General features: G+C 40.4%; 1 protein-coding gene across 2 annotated transcripts in view; it reads right to left on the bottom strand.

The window, feature by feature from the left end:
• ipo7 (importin 7) overlaps positions 1-23632 on the bottom strand; it is a 92715-nt gene that overhangs the window by 44273 nt on the left and 24810 nt on the right. For both annotated transcript variants that reach the window (XM_051922352.1, XM_028793748.2), the window contains exons 6-9: positions 18675-18764; positions 6574-6668; positions 6416-6500; positions 3518-3652 (exon numbers count right to left, since the gene is read on the bottom strand). In XM_051922352.1, the coding sequence (XP_051778312.1) occupies positions 3518-3652; positions 6416-6500; positions 6574-6668; positions 18675-18764 (405 nt within the window). The remainder of the gene's footprint in view (positions 1-3517; positions 3653-6415; positions 6501-6573; positions 6669-18674; positions 18765-23632) is intronic.

Genomic DNA, 23632 nt, shown 5'->3' on the forward strand with positions numbered 1-23632 from the left:
AAGAGAATGGAAAAGAAGAAGTGGGATAGTCGGAGAGAGTCAGAAAGTAGATAAAAGTACAAGGAGATAAGGGGCAAGGTCATATTTCTGCAACAGGACCCTTAGAGTCATGTTGGACGATTTTTCATCTGAATCAGTCCTACTCCCAAGTGGGGTCCCCCAGGGTTCCATTTTAGGGCCACTACTTTTTTCAATCTACATTCTGCCTTTAGGTGCAATTTTTAGAAAACATGCAATTTCATATCATCTATATGCTGACGACTGCCAAATTTATTTTTCCCTTAAGCCAACTGACTCCACCAAACCTCTCCTCGACTGCCTATCTGACATTAAGGATTGGCTGGCTGTAAATTTCCTTCACCTGAATGATTCAAAAACCGAGGTCATTGTTTTTAGTCCCGACTACAAACAGATTCCATCTTTTGGCCTCGACTCTCTTCCCACTCCAGTAACTTCGTCTGTCTTTAATCTCGGAATCAAAATGGATTCGTTCCTGAAAATGGATGCTCAAGTCAACAGCACAGTAAAATCCTGTTTTTTCCAGCTCAGGCGTATCGCCAAACTCAAGCCTATTCTGTCTAACCATCTCCTGGAATCAGTAATCCATGCATTATTATTACCTCCCGGCTTGATTACTCTAATTCCTGCCTTTATGGTATCAGCAAAGCCACTCTTTCTAGACTACAACTGGTTCAAAATGCGGCTGCAAGGCTTCTAACAGGGAGTGGCAGAGGCCAGCATATTACTCCAATTTTAAAAACCTTACATTGGCTGCCAGTTAGATTCAGAATCGATTTTAAGATACTTCTCCAAACTTATAAGGCATTAAATGGTCTAGCCCCCGCCTATCTATCTATCTATCTATTTGAGTGTTTTGCTCCATCGATACAATCCCCCTCGCGTTCTTAGATCCGCAGATCAGCTGCTTCTAACCGTTCCCAAGGTACGTTCCAAAGCTCGTGGTGAAAGGGCTTTCTCCGTCGGTGCACCCAGGCTCTGGAACTCCCTACCCTTAGTGGTTAGGCAAGCCACTTCAGTTGCCACATTCAAATTACGCTTAAAAACGCACTTCTTCACATTGGCTTTTAATTCTTAACTTGTTTCATTTTCTACTTGTTTTTCATTATTTTCTCTATTTTATTGGGTCCTCTGACCTGTTTTAGTTTCTTAGTTCAAATTCTCTCTTAATGTTTGCTTTTAATATTTTGTTTTTAGTCCTGTTTGTTTTAACTGTACAGCGCTTTGGTCAATTGTAATGCTGTGTTTTTAAGCGCTCAACAAATAAATATGGTATGGTATGGTAAGGTGAAGAGAGTGGTGGCAAAGGCTAAAGAAAAGGTGCATGATGAGTTGTATGAGAGGTTGGACCCTAAGGAGGGAGAAAAGGACCTGTACCGATTGGCTAGACAGAGGGACCGAGCTGGGAAAGATGTGCAGCAGGTTAGGGTGAAAGGATAAAGATGGAAATGTATTCACAAGCAAGGAGAGTGCGTTGAGCAGATGGAAAGAGTACTTTGAGAGGATGATGAATTAAAAGAACGAGAGAGAGAAGAGGTTGAATGATGTGGAGATAGTGAATTAGGAAGTGCAACAGATTAGCAAGGAGGAAGGATAGCTATGAAGAAGATGAAGAATGGAAAAGCTGTTGGTCCAGATGACATACCTGTGGAAGCATGGATGTGTTTAGGAGAGACGGCAGTGGAGTTTTTAACCAAATTGTTTAATGGAATCTTGGAAAGTGACAGGATGCCTGAGGAGTTGAGAAGAAGTGTACTGGTGCAGATATTTAAAAATAAGGGGGATGTGCAGGACTGTAGTAACTACAGGGGGATAAAATTGATGAGCCACAGCATGAAGTTATGGGAAAGAGTAGTGGAAGCTAGGTTAAGTAGTAAGGTGATGATTAGTGAGCAGCAGTATGGTTTCATGCCAAGAAAGAACACCACAGAGCGGATGTTTGCTCTGAGGGTGTTGATGGAGAAATATAGAGAAGGCCAGAAGGAGTTGCATTGTGTCTTTGTGGACCTGGAGAAAGCATATGACAGTGTGCCTCGAGAGGAGTTGTGGCATTATATGAGGAAGTCGGGAGTGGCAGAGAAGTATGTAAGAGCTGTACAAGATATATACGAGGTAAGTGTGACAGTGGCGCGGTCTGCGGTAGGAGTGACGGATGCATTCAAGGTGGAGGTGGGATTACATCAGGGATCGGCTCTGAGCCCTTTCTTTTTTGCAATGGTGATGGACAGGTTGACAGACGAGATTAGACAGGAGTCCCCGTGGACTATGATGTTTGCTGATGACATTGTAATCTGTGGCGATAGTAGGGAGCAGGTTGAGGAGACCCTGGAGAGGTGGAGATGTGCTCTAGAGAGGAGAGGAATGAAGATCAGTAGGAACAAGACAGGATACATGTGTGTAAATGAGAGGGAGGTCAGTGGAATGGTGAGGATGCAGAGAGTAGAGTTGGCGAAAGTGGATGAGTTTAAATACTTGGGATCAACAGTACAGAGTAATGGGGATTGTGGAAGAGGTGAAGAAGAGAGTGCAGGCAGGGTGGAGAAGAGTGTCAGGAGTGATTTGTGACAGACGGGTATCAGCAAGAGTGAAATGGAAGGTCTACAGGACGGCAGTGAGACCAGCTATGTTATATGGGTTGGAGATGGTGGCACTGACCAGAAAGTAGGAGACAGAGCTGGAGGTAGCAGAGTTTAAGATGCTAAGATTTGCATTGGGTGTGACGAAGATGGACAGGATTAGAAATGAGGACATTGGAGGGTCAGCTCAAGTTGGACAGTTGGGAGACTAAGTCAGAGAAGCGACATTGCGTTGGTTTAGACATGTGCAGAGGAGAGATGCCGAGTATATTGGGAGAAGGATGCTAAGGATAGAGCTGCCAGGCAAGAAAAAAAAGAGGAAGGCCTAAGAGAAGGATTATGGATGTGGTGAGAGAGGACATGCAGGTGATGGGTGTAACAGAACAGATACAGAGGAAAGAGATATGGAATATGATCCGCAGTTGCAACCCCTAATGGGAGCAGCCAAAAAGAAGAAGGTGGTAGTGCTGTGATCTAAATACAGGTCTACGATAGCTCTCTTTAAAATGTGATTACTAAATTGGGCAAGTAGCTGGATTTAAACTGCAAAAATACTGGGGAGGGGCCTTCATAAACATATGAAATTGGATTAAAAGATGAAAATGGACAAATTATCAAATCAACACCTAAATGTTTTTAGACCTATTAAAAATGAAGCACACATATATACACACATTGTAAATTGGACAATGACTTTTTAAAAAATGCATATAGCTTATATGAAATGATTTTCTCAATGTGGGCCGGTTGTGCTTTTTGCTTCTTTTACACACAAATATGACTTAAGATCATAAAAAAAGGGCCTCGCTCAGAATAATGCAGATAACTACAATTAAGACAGCAATATATTGCATGACAACCAAAAAGACAATAAACCACTTCAGGAGAGAGACATGCACTTACATTTTATATATTCTATGTACCTGGATATGTGGCTTCAGGTTCTTCCAAGTAACTGCATGGGCTACTCCTTGATTGAAATAATTAAGTGTCTGCTGAAGAACCCTGGGAGCTATATAATGCTTCTCTTTGTACTGATAGAGAACTTTCAGCAAAACCTGGAAGAGTGAGAGAGAGCAAGAGAAAAAGGATTTTATGCTTGCCCAAGCCAGTGTGAAGTTTTTCATCATTCTTTTAATTACATATAGAGTGTGGACACATTTATTGCACTCCAATATAACAAGTACAGATTTGTTGTTTTCTGTTTTTTTTTTTAATATAAAAAAAGATGCGTATTCAGGATAAATAACATTATGAGCACCAAAAAAACTGCAAACCTAATTAGGATGTTTCTAAGATTTTAATTTGGGTAACATAACTATTAGGTTTAACTGTTAAGCCATAAAGCTGTTCTTGTGACTCAGAAAACATAAGTGGACAACTGTTGCTTTGAAGAAAACTAAGAGAAATTTTCAATATTTATTGAGGAACTTAACCATATATTGAAGCACAGAATGCCTACCAAAGGTTACATTTAAATACCATGTTTCCCCGAAAATAAGACCGGGTCTTATATTGATTTTTGCTCCAAAAGATGCACTATTAAAGATGCTTCTTTTCAGGGGATATCTTATATTAATTCATGTACAACAATATACATTTATCCAAACCAAACACAGTCATGCCATCTTCTTCTGGAATATCGTCATAACCCTCCACATTCAAACCCTGAATTCCAGCCTGAATTTCTTGCTATTCCAGCCACTTTCAGGAGATGAATGGTTCGATGTGGTGAAGCAAAATCCTGACAAATTTTTTCATGTTGCTTTTATATTCAAAATATAATGACACGATACATTTTATAAGTGTCACATACCATCTTCTATACAGTCTTTTTTTTTTTTTTGCACCTTCACAATAGCAATAACGTACGCTGGTGTATTTGAACCATATAGAAAAAAAATTAAGGACATAATGAAAATGTTTATTTTGTGATTGAAGTGGAAATTTCGGCTTTAAACACGAAATGTCCACTTTAATCTCATAGTTTACTTTATCATTAAAGTAGACCATTGTAATCATCTTAAAACTGACCCAGTTGTTAACTGCTGGGGCTTCCTCCTGACCTGACAGCAGAGGCAAGCAGCGATAGCAACACAGATACATTAAATTTAGAATATTCCAGCACTCTGCACATTTCGAATTCTTAGATTTATACTTGATATCACTTTCATGATGAAATGCATTAAAATATGTATGTTACATTTTACAGATAAATTGTTAACTTTGTTTAAATAAGGAATACTGTTAATAGTTACACATGTTGGGTCAGCACGGTGGCAGAGCAGTAGCGCTGCTCTCTCACAGGGAATCACATCTCTTGTGGTCCGTGCTTGGTGTTTGCATGTTTTCCTAGTTGGTTTCTATAGTGTGCTCAGTTTTTCATCCAAAGATATGAAGGTTTGGGGATATGGTGACACTAAAATGATGTTAGTGTTACGCGTGTGTGTTTGTGTTCACCTTGCAATGAGCTGATGCCCCGTCCAAGGACTTTGCTTCTGTCTTGCACCAATGCTGCTGGAATGGGCGTATCCCTGGATTGATGGATAAAATCATTAAACATCCTTTTCAAAGATATTGTGGCAAGGTGTCCTCGGAATTTAACGGATGTTTTGGGAACACACGTCACATCGCGTGAAGTATAAACCTGGCCTTAGCTACCTTACTTTTCAGCTGACGATCTTGACTAGGGCTTATTTATGGGGTAGTGCTTATATTAAAGAGCAGCCTGAAAATCATGCTAGGGCTTATTTTCGGGGAAACAGTAGCTATGGACTGGGATTCACCCTCAATTGTGCTAGGTAGAAATGGAACATGTGAGTTTCACTATTGTTCAGAAATATGACTACTTTGTAAAATTATGATCAATTCCTAAAATGCAGCAATAGTTTTAAGAGGCCATGTGAGCTTCATGCTTTCTACTCAAGATATTAATGCACAACATAAAATGTACAATGTAGCAACACATTTGCCCATGACTGTCGGAAATAAGGTGATTAAGGTAATGCATCACCAGAAGATTGATTACTAATGTTATATAATATAAAATCATTAAAAATGTAAATTAAAAAAGGTCTTAGTTGAAAGCAGAGTGCCCATCAGCGAGTTCTTTAAATAAATTGCAGAGTTGTATTTCTTTTAAACAACCACCATTCACTGCCTTATTAGTATTAGAGCATAAAAGCAGGGCTGTCTTATCACATGCTAACAAAACTGCTAGTGCCCAGAAGTTAGAAGCACCCTTTAGAAAAACAAAACACACCCACACACGTTATCCATCAATTCACTATCAAGCCCATTTTGTCTATTCAAAATAATCAAACAGCAAGAGCTTGGTGCCAGATTCAAGGAACAGTTTTCAGTTAAGACGTCAGCGTTTTATTAAATTTTCCCTGCCGCACTGGCATAAAGTGTAAGTTGCTTCTATAAACATCTTCAGAACTATGTTTTTGTAACATTTGTGTAGATGGCTAGTTGAGTCTGATTAGATAACCCAAGACTTTTACTGAATATGTACCATGATTTTTAAAAGCAGTAACTTCTCTTAACATGAATCCGTAGCAGTCTTGTGTTTCTTCACTGAACATACTGTAAAACTGTAGCCATTTCTATTATAATACATGATTTGTGCAAATTGCAGAATTTTAATAAAGATGTACATTTCTATAAAACAATATAACTGATTTATGTTGTCAACAATTATCACTTCTTGCAATACCTTACCATGACCCTGCATGATAACTAAAACTTTTACGTCACCTCACGTATAACATGCTTTATGATTATAGTGAATTGTATGCACAGATATATGGATGTCATACCTGCTGAGCAGAAACAGCAAACCCTTTGAGGAACATTTCAGCAAATTCTGTATATTCTTTGGATACATTGCCAGGACTTCCATACCTAAAATGAGTAACAAGCATTTATAACAACAAACTTCAAAACTCAGAATAAAAGCACAAGGCACAAATTATACCTTTCAAAGAGCCTAGCCAATATGTGCAGGGCCCATTTTTTACATTTCCACCAGGGTAGCTCAGGTCTGTCATCTTCATCTACTTGCAGGGTTTCCTAATAGACACAAGGAAATTAAACTTGGAATTAGTCAAACATATTTGTTATGCTTTACTCCAGTAGAAGTTAATTTTGCACACAGGAAACTATTACTAAATTGACATATGCAGGTAATGTATACTTTGCTTCAATCCAAAATCATTCTTAACATACATATTACTTTCTGAAAACAAGGAAAAAAAATTCAGTCACAAAACAGAAGCATCCAACCAATAAAAAGAAACCTTCTACTCAGTCTTACGGGTTACATCAAGCATCAGTCCAAAAAACAAACATTTACATAGATAATACCGTTGGGATGGCACAAGCAGCTACTTTCAAATTTAGCTCTACTGCTTAATATTTAATTTTAAATGAGAACAACTTTAAAGCAGCTAATTTAAACTGTTGAGACACTGGTGTAATGTACACAAGGACAGCTAAATTAAAGTAACTTACAATATAGGTCAGGTCAATATCCATCCATCCATCCATTGTCCAACCCGCTGAATCCGAATACAGGGTCACGGGGGTCTGCTGGAGCCAATCCCAGCCAACACAGGGCACAAGGCAGGGAACCAATCCCGGGCAGGGTGCCAACCCACCGCAGGACACACACAAACACACCCACACACCAAGCACACACTAGGGCCAATTTAGAATCACCAATCCACCTAACCTGCATGTCTTTGGACTGTGGGAGGAAACCGGAGCGCCCGGAGGAAACCCACACAAACACGGGGAGGACATGCAAACTCCACGCAGGGAGGACCCGGGAAGCGAACCCGGGTCTCCTAACTGCGAGGCCAGGTCAATATCATGTGGGAAAAAAAAAAAAATTTAAACTTTTAGATACACAAACATACAAATCCATGAGAAAGTATTTGCCCCTCTCTAGTTTCATCTATTATTGCAAATGATTTAGAATTAATTCTTTCAGGTTTTCAATCAATATTTAACAATAGATCAGTAAACCAAAAATTTGTACATGTGCCATTAGGTTGGAAATGTTTGTATTGTAATTCAGTTAAAAATGATGTATTCTTTTATGTTGTAAAATTATACTTTTCTATATAATGTACGGTTAAATCAACAATTGGTACTAAAATTTTCTGAACCCCACAAAACTCCATCAGCAACCAGTGCCAAGCACTAAAAGATTATGTAGGCAAAATACTCCACACAGAGGTGAGAAATGCAAAATGGAGTATGTGAAGCGTCTAATAAAAACAATTTAAAACAACAATAATTTCAATCTACAAGTACACAAACAAAACTAGTGAAAGCCTGAATGTGTACATTATAATTTCCAGCGTCAGTGAAGATAAAGGGGCAGAGGATTAACCCCCTTAATGTTATGTTTACCACTGGAAAAAATGAACCAAAATTTTTTTTTTTTTAAAATATAGAAACAGGAACACAGTGTAACAGAAACAGGTTAATACCAAATGTTACATAAATAAAGTAGGAAAGGTGTGTCTAGTGTCTACTGCTATACTGATGCAGTTTTAGTACACATCCAAAGTGTGATTATTTATTTAAAAAAAAAAAAAAAAAACAGCCCAAAATCACAACTGGGACAAAAGAAGTGTATTTCTATGTGAACTTTTCTTGCATTTCTTCTGTTGCTTGGGCATGAGAGGGCAAATGCCCTTGCCTAATCGTCAATATCTATGCCACCTATTGGGTTACTGTAGGCTACCACAACACCCGAACATTGACCGCTAGTGTACTGTGAAGCATGCATAGCCTCCAACAGGTTTCTTGTCCTTCCTCTTGACTGTAATCACTTTACCTCTGTGCCACACTGAAGCTTCCTGTGACTAAATTCACCAAGCATTTGATAGAGGTTCAGTCATACAGTGCTGTATAAATTGTCATTACTATCACTTGATTCAACTAGTGGTGCACTTTCAATTGGTTCTAAAACTGGCTTTATATTTTTTCATCTACATGCCCTTGGTTGAAGGCTCCATCACACTCATGAATATTGGAGCATTACCAAAGCAGCAGAATACTGTTCCAAGTGCTATTCGGGCCTAACAATGTACAGTACATGCAAACAATACAGCTTAACTGAAACACTTTGGCTTTACCATTTTTACATAAAATTTCAAGCCTGAGAGACACTCAATGTTAACACCACAATAGGTCACTTAGCTACATCAAATCTCTTATTGAACTAAGCATGTAACAGCAATAAAAATCGACATCATTCCAGGGGAGAAGGAAGAACAGCAATCAGGGTCTGTATTATGGATACCTCAGATGGGGCATAGCCCCTGAAGAGACTGCAAAGTGAAACCTGTGAGATAAACAGGCAATACTCTTCAAGGATAGTTCAAGCCAGGTAACTTGGCAGAATTTAAACAAATGATACTCCATATCAAGAGCAATTCTCTAAGAGGATTGTAAAGAGAATACAAGAACTTCAAGTTAATAAGACAGAAGAGCAGGGGCCAGTTTGTTCCTTTAAGACAACAGGAGGGAGACATACTGTACCACAGACATGTTCCTGGAAGCAAGGTTATCCTTTACCCTAGAAGTGCTTCAGGAATTGGGCTAGTAGTGACCTCAGCCTGGGGTTTAAAGCTACCTAACACTCACAAGGTACTCTGCACCTAGAGTATTAAGGTAAATTGGGGTAAGAGGTATAGAAGGAAAAAAAATTTATATATTAGCATAAATAGCATATTAACGTAAATAACCATAAAAGTAATTAATAGCTTCTAAAACATTAAGATTAAGCATAAATTAGAATGCTAAGCAAATAAGATAGGTCAACCGAATGGTTAACTAAAAAATCAGTCATATTGCATTTTCTAGTAAAAAAGGAAAATTACCAGTATTAATAGAGGAAGAATAGAAAAGGACAAGAATGACGCACAGAAACTACCCGAGGACAGAAGAAGGGGGGGACCAGGACACCTGTGTTTGAAGGTAAGGAAGATGAGGAACAATACCAATGACATAATATAGAAAAACTAGCCAACCCGCACATAATTATGTATTGATGGGTGAACACTTCCTGAACGACACAGTTGTCCAAATGGGGTGAGTTTGAGGATACGATTGTGAGTGAATGAACAGATACACCTCTGGAGAGAGCAACATACAATTGTCCGTGATTGAAAGCGGGATCGTCTGTGATGATGGAGGCCACGCTGGTGAAAGTTACTTCGGCGGTTGACACTTAATATAGCTTGCGTACGGAGTTGTTATGGAGTCACAGTTGAGAAACACTTTTTTAATGTCTTTTAAGCACAGGGAAAAAAATGAACATGTGAAACATCCGTAATGTAATAAGCCACCAAGAAAAGTAACATTGCAACAATGCACGCTACGATCCGATCGCTGTAAACAAAGTGAAAACAAAATCGAGCCCGGTGCATTCTTTAACTGCCCTGTGGCGCAGTGGTAGTGCTGCTGCTTTGCAGTAAGGAGAATGGAAGATTGTGGGTTCGCATCCCGGTTCCTCCCCGTGTGGATAGCGCTTTGAATACTGAGAACACCGCTATATCAAAGTAATGAAGTATTATTATTCTTATGCGTCCAGCCCCCTCTCTCTCTCTCTCTCTCTCTCTCTCTCTCTCCCTCCCTCTCCACGTGTTCCTGCAGGCATACGCCGCATAATTATTTATTGATGGCTCAACACTTCCGGAAAGACACAGTTGTCTAAAAGGGGTGGATATCAGGATACAACAGTGAGTGAATAAAAGATGGAACTCTGGAGAGAGCAAGTGGTGGCTCTGAGGTTAGGGATCTGCACTGGCAATCGGAAGGTTGCCAGTTCGAATCCCGTAAATGCCAATAGAGACTCTGCTCTGTTGGGCCCTTCAGCAAGGTCCTTAACCTGCAATTGCTGAGCGCTTTGAGTAGTGAGAAAAGCGCTATATAAATGCAAAGAATTACTATTATTATTATTATTAACATACAATTATTGTCCGTGACTGAAAACTGGTTTTGGCAGATACATGCATATCTTTTAGAAAGTTTGGCCCTGTGCCTTATTGTCATTGCAAAGGCCAATCTAACAGAAAACTGTCTTCGTGTAAAAGTAAAAGGCAAATTATCCGCGACAAACTGTTTTACACGCTGCATACCAACCCGTGGTGTAGCATACGCCGCATAATCACGACGCTTTTTTAATGTTTTTTTAAGCAGAGGGAAAAAAATGAACATTTGCAAAATCCGTAATATAATAAACCACCAAGAAAAGTAACATTGCAACAATGCACGCTACGAACCAACATACAATCATTGTTCAATACGCACTGCCTGCTCATGTGCCCGCCCGCAGCTCCTCACCTGTCGCTGTCATTTGTGCACCTCTGAGCCACGTTGTCTTTTCATTGTTCTTTGCGGTTCCGGCTGCTTTTCTATATATAATCCACCAAGTCACCCGACCATGCTAGTAGCGAGGTGGGTTGGGGGAATTACGTACAAAGGGCAGGGACGTAATCAGTGCGAGCGTATGACCCGCACTTACTGGGTATTCCTCGTTCGTGGGGAACAACTGCATGCCCTGGTCCCCATTACGAATGGGGTTCAACGGCTTACCCACGCCTGTCGGCACCGGGTAGACACATGCTGATCCATTCAGTGTAGCGCGCATGCAGCACTGGACATCTAAAGGCATCACAGACTTGTTAATGCTCAATCTCACGTGGCTGAAGGCCACTTGTCCCTCTAAGAAGTTGGACGGCGACCGCATAACTATTTAGCTGTAGGGAGTCTCATTTGTTTTCGGAATTAACCAGACTAAATCGCTCCACCAACTAAGTACGGCAATGCAACACCACGCACAGAATCGAGAAAGAGCTACAAATCTGTCAATCCTCTCCGTGTCCGGGCCAGGTGAGGTTTCCCGTGTTGAGTCAAATTAAGCAAAATTTGTATGTGGTGAGTTGTTGCATCCGGGCATATGAGCAGGCACTGCGAATGCCTTGAGAGCGTGGGTGGACACGTGCCGAGGAATAATGAAGTTATCTATATATCCTCTTAGATAGACAGCGTCTGATAGTTGTGATGGTTTTACACTCCAGTACATTGCGGTGAACGCTGGTAACAGTCAGGCGGGCGGGCGGGCAGGCGTTCTCGTCCCATGCTCTTAGAGTTGGTGGGCGTGTCTCTCTATCGGTTCGAGTTGTTGGGCAGTGCTCTGTCGTTTGTATCCCATGGTCAGACGACTTGGTGGATTATATATGGAAATACAGCCGAAACTGAAAAGAATAATGACAAGTCAACGTGGCTCAGTGGTGCATTTGTACTGTAGCAGAGATGAAAGCGAGTTGGTGAGTTGTTGCGTCCAGGTACATGAGCAAGCACTGTGAATGCCTTGAGAGCGTGGGTAGACGCGTGCTCGAGTTGGTGGGCTGGGTTTTGTGAGTTGACTGACATGGCTATTTTTTGCGTATCCCATGGTTGTCTTCCGGCAGTGTGAATGCCTCGAGAGACAGGGTGTCCTTGTTTGGCAAGTTGTTGCCGTTTGTGAGTTAAAAGCTGCGATGGTTTTACACGCTGGTAACAGTCAAGCAGGCGGGCAGGTGTTCTCGTCCCATGGTCTTATAGTTGGTGGGCGTGGCTCTGCGAGTTGTCGGCGTATCCCATCATCTTAACGTTGGCGGGCGTGGCTATATCGTGCGTATCCCATGTTTTACACGCTGCATACAGCGATTCACATCCGCAACAAACATGCCTCTTCTTAGATGTTCCTGCCGCGTCCACCCTCGTTCTCGAAGCATACACACCGCCTGGTCATGCGCCCGCTCGCAAGAGCAACTCACAGAGACCTGCCCACCAACTCTAAGACCACAGCGTGTAAAACAGTTTGCGATGGTGGACGCGGTCGTGCGTCGTAACCGAAAAGAATAATGAAAAGTCAACGTGGTTCAGAGGTGCATGTGGACTGTAACAGAGACAAACGCGAATGACGCCATGTTTTGTGAGTTGCTCCGTCCGAGTTGGTGGGCGTGGCTCTGCGAGTTGTCGTCGTATCCAATGGTCTTAGAGTTGGTGGCCGTGGCTCCGTCCTGCATGTGACAGACAGACAGACAGACAGACAGACAGACAGACAGACAGACAGACAGACAGACAGACAGACAGATAGTGTGTCCTGGTAGGCATGGGAGAAGCCAGCTGGGATAGTGAAATCATCAAAAAAAGCAAAAGGCATTGCTACTGACAAGGTCAAAATGATGTAATGCATGAAAAGTAAAATTAGTGTATTCATGTATTAGTATACAGTAAATAAATAGAGAAATATATAAGCATTAACCTTAGTGTAGATATTACTGCAAGTCAGGCCTACCAAGCAAATGATTAAATAAAAGCACATGCCATATTTCTTTTTATATTAAAGCTTAGCTTTGACCACCAAAAAGGTTAGGAAGGGAAAATGACGAGAGGAAGCCCATATATGGAAGAAAGGCCTTGGCCAGTGAAAGAAACAAGCAAAAACAGAAAGTAAAATTAACAATACACAGTGAAAATACCAGAGGGGCCAGCTGCAGGGAAATTCAGGAGATAATAATGGTTCCCATGGGAACTCAAGGTATCAGCTGGACAGGAGCAGAGGGGAGTCAGAGAAAAAGAGCAAATGAGCTAATTTTAGCGAGGTCAGACTGATAAGAAATGACTATATAAGTTTGGAGTCCTGAACTGTTCAGGGCTCAGCTCAATTTGGCCGTATTAGGTTGAGTCCGTGTTATTATTATGGTTATTTTATTGCAATAAAACTATAGACTCTGTTTGCCTATCCCGAGACTCCTAATAGCCTTCATTTCAGGTAAAAAGCCTTCTAGTGACAATTTTTTGCCACGACAGAGGTCTTTGGTGGGAGGGGGGAAAAGAAACATAGGAAAAGATTCAAGTACTGTGAAGCACCCTTTTAAGAACTTGAGAAATTTGACAAAGAAGTACAGTCTATTCAGTCCATCAAGCCCATTTGTTTAGATATTAGCTAAGCGGTCCCAATATCTCATCAAGGTTCTTCTTCAAGATTGGTAAGTTTTCTGCTTCAACTGTGTGTCTCAGTAGTTTGTTCCAGAGTTCCACAAGTTTTTGCATAAAGAAGTGCTTCCTAGCTTCAGTTTTAAATTCATTTCCCCTTAATTTCCACTGAGGTCATTGAGTATGCAATTCATCCTTAAGCCTGAAGAATGTTGCTGGATCTACTTTAATACTTTCTATTACCCTAGGTTCTTGTCTATAAGCCGGACTCATGTATAAGCCGGAGACCAAAAATCATACGAATTTTAAAATAAAATCGTATCATAGATAAGCCGGACTCATGGATAAGCTGAACGTACTATAACCTATAACTAATAGAAGGGAGGGAGGTCAGTGGTCTCACTCGCACCCATTTAATTTCTTTAAGGGGGGAGAGAGTGTGAGATATTGGCGTCTCTCTCACTCCCCGCATGGCGCGGTTGGAGCGGCCGGAGCGCGTTCTTTCTGCTCTGGGTGTCGCCGAGTCAACACGCGCGCGTAGCGGTCATTTAAATTGTGATTTTATATGTAAGCATATCTATATTACTAACCGAGAATGCTAAACCGGATGATGGACGCAGGCACATCCGGCCATGGGCCGTAGCTGCAAAAAGACGTACTGCGCAGGCGCAAAAAGAGTCCGCGAGAGTCGGCTGAGGAGCCGAGAAAGGCGGACAAAAGAGGGCGGACAAAAGAGGGCGAGAGAGGCGGATGAGAGTCCGCAAGAGGCGCAGGCGCAAAAAGAGTCCGCGAGAGTCGGAGAAAGGCGGACAAAAGAGGGCGACAAAGGCGGATGAGGGGCCGCGAGTGGCGGACAAGACCACAGAAAAAAGGAGTGAGCACATACAAAAAGGAGTCACACAAGCACCGAAAAAAGGAAAAGGCACATAAAAAAGTACTCAACCGCGGGCAAAGCACAAAACACATTGCACACGAAACTAAACACAACAAAAAAAAAAAGAACAGACGAGCGCACAACGGCAAGGCACGACCCCCCCCCCACAGGCACGGGACGGGACGGGACACACACCAAGAGGGGGATTCAACAAGCCCATGGAAGACAATAAGAAAGAACACAAAACCACCCCACAGACCCTACAAGCAAGGGACGGGACACACACAAAGAGGGGGATTCAAACAAGACACAGGAACACAAAAAGAAAGAAGACGCTCGCGCAACAACAATCCCCCCCCACACATCCATAAGAAGTGACACCCAAAGCCACATATTCTAAAGTGAACGTCGACACCTTCACACTAGGCAGCATGGGTGTCGGCGTAGGTGTCAAGCCCATGGGACACAAAAAGAAAGAAGACGCTCGCGCAACAACAATCCTCAACCCCCCCCCTCAATAAGAAGTGACACCCAAAACCACATTTCTAAAGTAAACGTCCATATTAAACATACGTCATCTGAACACCTTCACACTAGGCAGCATAGATGTGAGCATAGGTGTATCTCCTTACAATAAAGCACTATTAACCGTTCAACTGCAGAAAAGGATACATATTAACAGTGAGTGCGATCCTCCTTATTTCGCAAAGCGGTGGCAAATCAATTAAAACTACAAAATAGCGCGTCACAAATAATGTACATGCAACAACGCGTCAGTCAAACGCCACAAGCAAAACATGCCCGTCGCAGACATCAACGCCAGACACCTGCTAAATGCTTACGCCAGTTGGCTGACAACGCCTTCAATAATGAGTCCACTATTGAGGAAAATTCATTGGGATTAATGAATGTCATTTGCAATCATTGTCATTCACTTAACTTCCCAGAAGAAACAACTGGCAATACAAATAATGAATTTACACGTAGTTGTCAAAAGGGTAAAATTAGACTGCCTCCTTTACATATAATCACCACGGACCCAGTGTCATTGAAACAAAACCGGAATAAAGCTAGGTCAGAAATTAAAGACAGAGTAGAAAGCAAAGTAAAACGTCATAAACAGGTTGAACAAGGGGGCCACGCACATGGACAGCAGGTTACAGATAATGAAGACCGGAATTCAAAAGCTTGAAAAACATGAGCTCAACTGACCAAAGATACAAACTGAAACGAGAAAAACTACGGGGTCCGCAGTAGTCCAAAATGCACCGCGTAATAGTACGGATGAAGCTCTGTATTACCAGTGGGGGACTCCAGAATGACACGGGCAAACGCTCCGTATTAAACGTGCGTCATCCGGACACGTAGCTGCCCAGCGGGCACGGGTTCAAAACGCCGGGGGTAGGCGAGCGAAGCGAGCAGGGGGCGGAGCCCCCTTGTTTAAATATATATCGCGGATTTTTTGCTGGTTCGCGGATTTCTGCGGACAATGGGTCTTTTAATTTCTGGTACATGCTTCCTCAGTTGGTTTGCCCAGTTGATTTCATACAAGGGACGCTATTGGCAGATGGCTGAGAAGCTAGATTGCTTACTTTTCTCTCAGTCTTGCGCTGACTATCTGTGATCCTGACGTATGGGGATTGAGCAGGGGGGCTGTTCGCACACCTAGACGATATGGACGCTCGTCTAAAAATGCTGAAAGATTATCTTCACGTTGCTATCTTTTGTAAAGCTGATTCCTGAAAAGACATGCTGCACAGTGCTTCACATACTTAAAAGCTCGAAGGGCACGTATTGATTTTTGACTGAAAAACAAACTCTGTCTCTCTCTCTCTCTCTCTCTCTCTCTTCCTGCTCCTGACGGAGGGGGTATGAGCAGTCCACAGCTGATCATAATGCTGAGCAATCTAATGTACCTGACGCACGTACAGCAACGTTCGCCTTGGGGAGACTACACAGACATAGATCAGTGGGGGGCAAACTGGTAAAAGGACTTCAAATGACACAGAGTGCTAGTGGACACTATGGATTACCAGCCACTCGACTACTTCAAGCCTTTTTTCCCCACCCAAGAAAGTGCCTTTCAGTTTACGAGTGATGAGACAAACAGGTACAGTGGTGTGAAAAACTATTTGCCCCCTTCCTGATTTCTTATTCTTTTGCATGTTTGTCACACAAAATGTTTCTGATCATCAAACACATTTAACCATTAGTCAAATATAACACAAGTAAACACAAAATGCAGTTTTTAAATGATGGTGTTTATTATTTAGGGAGAAAAAAAATCCAAACCTACATGGCCCTGTGTGAAAAAGTAATTGCCCCCTTGTTAAAAAATAACCTAACTGTGGTGTATCACACCTGAGTTCAATTTCCGTAGCCACCCCCAGGCCTGATTACTGCCACACCTGTTTCAATCAAGAAATCACTTAAATAGGAGCTGCCTGACACAGAGAAGTAGACCAAAAGCACCTCAAAAGCTAGACATCATGCCAAGATCCAAAGAAATTCAGGAACAAATGAGAACAGAAGTAATTGAGATCTATCAGTCTGGTAAAGGTTATAAAGCCATTTCTAAAGCTTTGGGACTCCAGCGAACCAAAGTGAGAGCCATTATCCACAAATGGCAAAAACATGGAACAGTGGTGAACCTTCCCAGGAGTGGCCGGCCGACCAAAATTACCCCAAGAGCGCAGAGGACGACTCATCCGAGAGGTCACAAAAGACCCCAGGACAACGTCTAAAGAACTGCAGGCCTCACTTGCCTCAATTAAGGTCAGTGTTCACAACTCCACCATAAAAAAAAGACTGGGCAAAAACGGCCTGCATGGCAGATTTCCAAGACGCAAACCACTGTTAAGCAAAAAGAACATTAGGGCTCGTCTCAGTTTTGCTAAGAAACATCTCAATGATTGCCAAGAGTTTTGGGAAAATACCTTGTGGACTGATGAGACAAAAGTTGAACTTTTTGGAAGGCAAATGTCCCGTTACATCTGGCGTAAAAGGAACACAGCATTTCAGAAAAAGAACATCATACCAACAGTAAAATATGGTGGTGGTAGTGTGATGGTCTGGGGTTGTTTTGCTGCTTCAGGACCTGGAAGGCTTGCTGTGATAGATGGAACCATGAATTCTACTGTCTACCAAAAAATCCTGAAGGAGAATGTCCGGCCATCTGTTCGTCAACTCAAGCTGAAGCGATCTTGGGTGCTGCAACAGGACAATGACCCAAAACACACCAGCAAATTCACCTCTGAATGGCTGAAGAAAAACAAAATGAAGACTTTGGAGTGGCCTAGTCAAAGTCCTGACCTGAATCCAATTGAGATGCTATGGCATGACCTTAAAAAGGCGGTTCATGCTAGAAAACCCTCAAATAAAGCTGAATTACAACAATTTTGCAAAGATGAGTGGGCCAAAATTCCTCCAGAGCGCTGTAAAAGACTCATTGCAAGTTATCGCAAACGCTTGATTGCAGTTATTGCTGCTAAGGGTGGCCCAACCAGTTATTAGGTTCAGGGGGCAATTACTTTTTCACACAGGGCCATGTAGGTTTGGATTTTTTTTTCTCCCTAAATAATAAAAACCACCATTTACAAACTGCATTTTGTGTTTACTTGTGTTATATTTGACTAATGGTTAAATGTGTTTGATGATCAGAAACATTTTGTGTGACAAACATGCAAAAGAATAAGAAATCAGGAAGGGGGCAAATAGTTTTTCACACCACTGTATGTAATAAGTATGTGAATTTACATACTGTAGGGGCTCATGGAACTTAAAACAGAGTAATTTGTCATAAGTATTTTATGTTGATTTATGTGTGAAACCATCGCTTTGTGTGCTTTTCAGAAAACAGTTTTTGGGAAAAATTCAGCCCTGTGACAAAATGGTAAAAATAATTAGTCCTAAAAGAGTTAAAGGTCTTGTTTGAAAAATATTTCCTGCTTTTGCTACCATGGCTTTTACTTGTTTTAACTCATTTTGCTTTATAATACTGACTTGAAACTGATTGGTTCAATTAACATTGTTAAAAGCGCCTGGTGTGGGTGAGTGCCATATACCCAGAAGCAATTAGCAATGGGCAAACACTACAATAACAAAAGTAGTGAGCCAGCACCTACTTTGGTGAATGGCACAGGTGTAGCTATAAAATAGCTGTATTAAAGTAAAATTAAACAACAATAATAAATACTTACCGCAGGGACATCTCTGTCCACTACAGTTTTCAGAATTTCCATCCATTCCGACAGGTTTTGTTGATTGATCAGTTCAAGTGGAAGGTTATACTGCAGAAGCAAAATATGCCTCACATTAACATAAAAAAGTGGTTACATATTTCCAAATATATGGACAAAGGAGAGTATACTATTTCTGCCAGTTGCCTTTTAAACATTGAAACATTAAATGAAATTACTCTAGAACATGCAAAAATTTACAGCAGTGTCAGTTTACATCACACCTGAATTTAACATGGTTTTGATGCATATCAATTTTCATTTATGTATCATATTTCACTTTAACAGCTAGCACTTAGAACCATTTAAAGCTATTATTTTAAAATACACATCCCACATACAGTAAATATTTAAGAAAGTACTAAACTAATTCAATTACTAGGATTTTGCTGGGATTGGGCGAGAGCAAAACTGTAAATTTGTTGGTCAAGTACTCAAAGCATCATATGATATTCACAGACACTGGCAGTTTTGTATGCTGGTCCAAAGCCATCAAGGTCATTTTTATAACACTAGCAAAACTGCTCTGCTAGCTGTCTGAAATGCATGAAGCCTAGATATACATTGAAATATGGGAGCTACTTTTTTTCAAGAAAGAATGCAAAACTGTTATCAGAGGCCAAAACCACTTGTCATTCACTTTATGGCTGCTTTCATCTTATTAAATTTCAAGAACTGTAAACCACTAAAAGGTGAAATAGGCTCAAAAACCAAAAAAGTAGTAGTGAAACCTAAGCTTTTAGTATTTATCATTAACTGCAGATGTACACTTCTAAGCATCAGATCCATATTGTTTCACAATTAGCTATTAATTTTTTCAGTTTCCAATCACTAGTATTTTTCAGAAAAAGTATGCTCTAATTACTAAGAAGCACTGTGTGCTTTTGGGAAGGATGCAGCTTTTTTTCTTTTTTTATAAACACTGCCGCTCACCATTCTTTTCTTATAAAAGAAACAGTGGAGGCGGATTTTCTATACATCTTCCAGGATCATCCCTCCTATTTTTTACTATAATATGTGAAAGCTAATGATTTCTACAATCTAGGAGTCATCACAATCTGTGTGAATAAGTAAATTACTTTTAATTCCTAGAATGATCAACCTAGAATTTCTGATGTGTAATGTTTTAGAAAAAAGTGAGATGTCCACTAGAAATATTTGGAACAGTTACAATTTTTGGACTTTGTTGCATGCATGCTTAAATTCCTATCTGCTTTGACATTCTGCCATGTACAGGTGGTGTTGCTACATGCCTCTTCCAACAGTTAGAGTGACAAAAATGCCTATAATTGGACTTTAAGGTAGAATTAACATAAGGTTGAGTTACCAAAAGAAAATATCACGTTGCACTTTTTCATTTTTTTTTTTTTTAAACTAACATCCAGATTCTCTGGTCCTTCTGGCACTACAGTAGCAGGGCTTATTCAATACAAAATATTCATGGCCTCTAACAGCACCTACAGGAAAGATATGGGCTAAAAACTTTCTTGGCTTTAAGCTTAGAAGCAAAATCAACCTCTGGTTTTTGCATTCAAAGCATCTTTATCAAAGAATATTACCTGATGCTATGAAGTCAGAATTAGCTAACAAAATATATGATTAATAATCTTAAGTCAATAGCTCTGCATTTGTTGCAGAAAAAAAAAAATGCTTGATTATAAATACTCACACAACTTAAGTATGACTCAACATCTAAAATTTTGATTTTCAACTTTTCTTTTAACGGCAATTAGCTTTAATACATCAGTTTTTTTACGGTCATGTTTATGTGAGCCTAGTACAATCATTAACAAGTATGTTAGTAGACCACAGAAAACACAGTATCATGTTACCCATTGTAGGCAGCAGTGAAGACCAGTAATACTTAGTATATCATCATGGCCTGTGTATTTAATATGATTTGCACTATATCTTATATAGACAGCTTATAAAATATCAATCATTAATATACATCTATTATATTAAAAAAAAATCCTGCGACGAGAAGAGACTTTCTTGAAGAGATTTTTTTCAAGCCCGACGAGACTTTGGACATGAGATTTTTTCAAGTCACGCCCTCCTCTCAACCATATTCAACTACACACATGGTACTCTCACCTCTCATTCGTGTGAATGCTTTTGTCAGACACAGTTCCTGCTCTCTCAGCTCTTATAAATTTTAATGTTTTCCTCACTTTAAGTTCCCAATTAAAGAAAATGTATTGTGTCCAAATCTTATTGAAGAATTTCACCACAAAGGGTTATCAACAGAAAAAAAATGAGTACACGGGCAATCTTAGCATTGAGAAACGATGAAATCAAACAAATTAACGCCAAAAATGTCGATTGGTTACACGGCAAATTGGTTAAATGCGTATCAATAGACTATGCTGAAACAGTTGGTGGTGATCATCCAGAACATGAAAACATCAACTTACAATATCCCGAAGAATATCTACAACCGTTAACACTGTCCGTTAACACCGTCCGATCTTCCACTGCACAAATTACTGTAGAAAGAAGGATGTATCCAAGAATGGTAATGTAGTAAATCTTCTGCGAATAACATTAGACAACAAAGGAGATCTTCATATGCCATTCGTATTAAAATGTTAACAGTTTGCCGCTAGAATAGCTTTTGCAAAGACAATTAAATCTCAGAGCCAAACATTCGAAACAAAAGTCATTTTATTTAAAGAAATATATAAAGAAACGAAATTCAATCACGGGCAGTTAAAAGTTGCATTATCACGATGAAAGTCCAAACACAGAATCAAAATTCAATACGATATTAATGAAAATTTAATTCCAAAAATTGTTTTTACTGAAGTTTTACAGTAAAAGTGTAAGTTTAAAAAGTATTTGTGTGTTAATTTCAAAGCCAAACAGAACTAAATCGTATTATTCAACGAGTAACTCATGCAACATGAAACATAATTTACTTTCAAAGTATTATGTTTTACTATTTTTTAATATGGTTAATTACTTGCTGCAATGTAAAATATTTAGTTCTATTATGCATATGTAACAAATCCCATGAAAATAAAAATCTGTTCAAATTGTACATCCACATCCCCGTAGGATAGCAGCAGAACTGCAAAGAGGCTAGCGCGCAGTGCAGGCTCGGGGATTGGCAAGCGAAACGAGCAGGGGGGCAAAGCTCCCTACTTTCTAATAACTATCAAAGTTACATGCATATACAGTAACAGGAATCAGTGTTTGCGTTTTCATAATTTAAAATGATGTTGGACACACCAGTAAAACCCAGAGGTTAGAGGCACTATAACAGTGGAAATATATAATAATAAAAAAATTTCAAAAAAAAAAAAAACACACACACACACAGGGCAAATGTTAAGTCTTGTCATTTTGAGCAAACCTTTAAGATTCACAGACCTTGGTAAGCTCCCTTCATTTCCATCTTAATATTTAATATTATATAGCCAAAAGTATGTTTATACCCCTCCAAATTGATTTGGGTGTTTCATTGTCAACAAGGGCATAAAGTCAAGCACAAACCCTTGCAATCTCCATTGACAAACACTGGCAACAGAATGGAATGTCATGAAGAGCTCAGTGAAATTTCTGCTCTGCTAGATCTACTTCAGTCGACTCTAAGTTCTAATAGGGCTGAGTGAGGTATCAAATATATAAAGTATATTCGAGACTCAATCTAAGAATTCTGTAAACACTGATTATAAAATTGCACTTTTCACTCAGGCTGATGAGATCACTGAGCGCAAGTATTTGCAGAACAGTGTGAAATTAAAAAGCAAAATAGCAACTGCAGACAATACAGATGACAGAGACAGACCAGATTTTGCACCAAAAAAATGCACACTCCATGATATACTTCGGTTTGGATTCAACAGGATGGATGTGTATCAAAGTACTGTATATTTCAAACTCTGTGTGAAGACCGAAACCAAAGTCAACAACACAACCAATCTTTACTATCACTTTAAACAGCATCCACTGCAGTACGAGGTATGTTTAAATCATGTAGATCATTACCAGTCTCCCCATCCGCTGTCAAAAAAAACTGCTACAGGCCCAGTAACAAGCAAAGATGTTGGGAGTCATTCATTCACGGTACCCAACATGCAAAAAAGAATAAATGGCAATAACCACGATAATCAAATTTCATAAAGACACTTCCTCACCACAGGAACTTTGCTTTGCTCCTGTTCAATGTAGGCACTGGGCCACTTATGGTTCCCAGCCACTTTCATGTGTTGAATTACCACCACACAACAAGAAATGCAACCTTTATGCAAAAAGTGAGTTCACAGGGGACAATATACTTTCATGTCACAGAGCATCAAATCAAAACAGTTGATAAACTTGATACACTTCTCAACAAATTGTTTTCACTCAAATTGGTTGTCAGTATAATTTTAACATAACTGTTTTTAAACATGCAGCTCTTCATATCGAAACCATTGTTTTGTAAGCGGGCGGCACGGTAGCTCAGTGGTAGCGCTGCTGCCTCGCAGTAAGACGACCCGGGTTCGCTTCCCAGGACCTCCCTGCATAGAGTTTGCATGTTCTCTTGTCTATGTGGGTTTCCTCCGTGTTCTCCGGGTTTCCTCCCACAGTCCAAAGCAGATGCAGGTTAGGTGGATTGGCGAATCTAAATTGTCCCTAGTGTGTGTGCTTGGTGTGTGGGTGTGTGTCCTGCGGTGGGTTGGCACCCTGCCCGGGACTGGTTCCTGCCTTGCGCCCTGTGTTGGCTGGGATTAGCTCCAGCAGACCCACTGTGACCCTGTGTTCGGATTCAGTGGGTTGGAAAATGGATGGATGGATGTTTTGTAAGCTATTTCAACAAACACACAAACTTGAAACAGCGGAGATGCCAAGAGCTGAAGGAAACAGCGTGCAAAAATTGCCTATTCTCCATTGTAACACACAGAACAGAGTTCCAGACTGTCTCTGGAAGC

The sequence above is a fragment of the Erpetoichthys calabaricus genome, chromosome 2 (genome assembly GCF_900747795.2).
Source record: "Erpetoichthys calabaricus chromosome 2, fErpCal1.3, whole genome shotgun sequence".
NCBI lineage: Eukaryota > Metazoa > Chordata > Cladistia > Polypteriformes > Polypteridae > Erpetoichthys > Erpetoichthys calabaricus.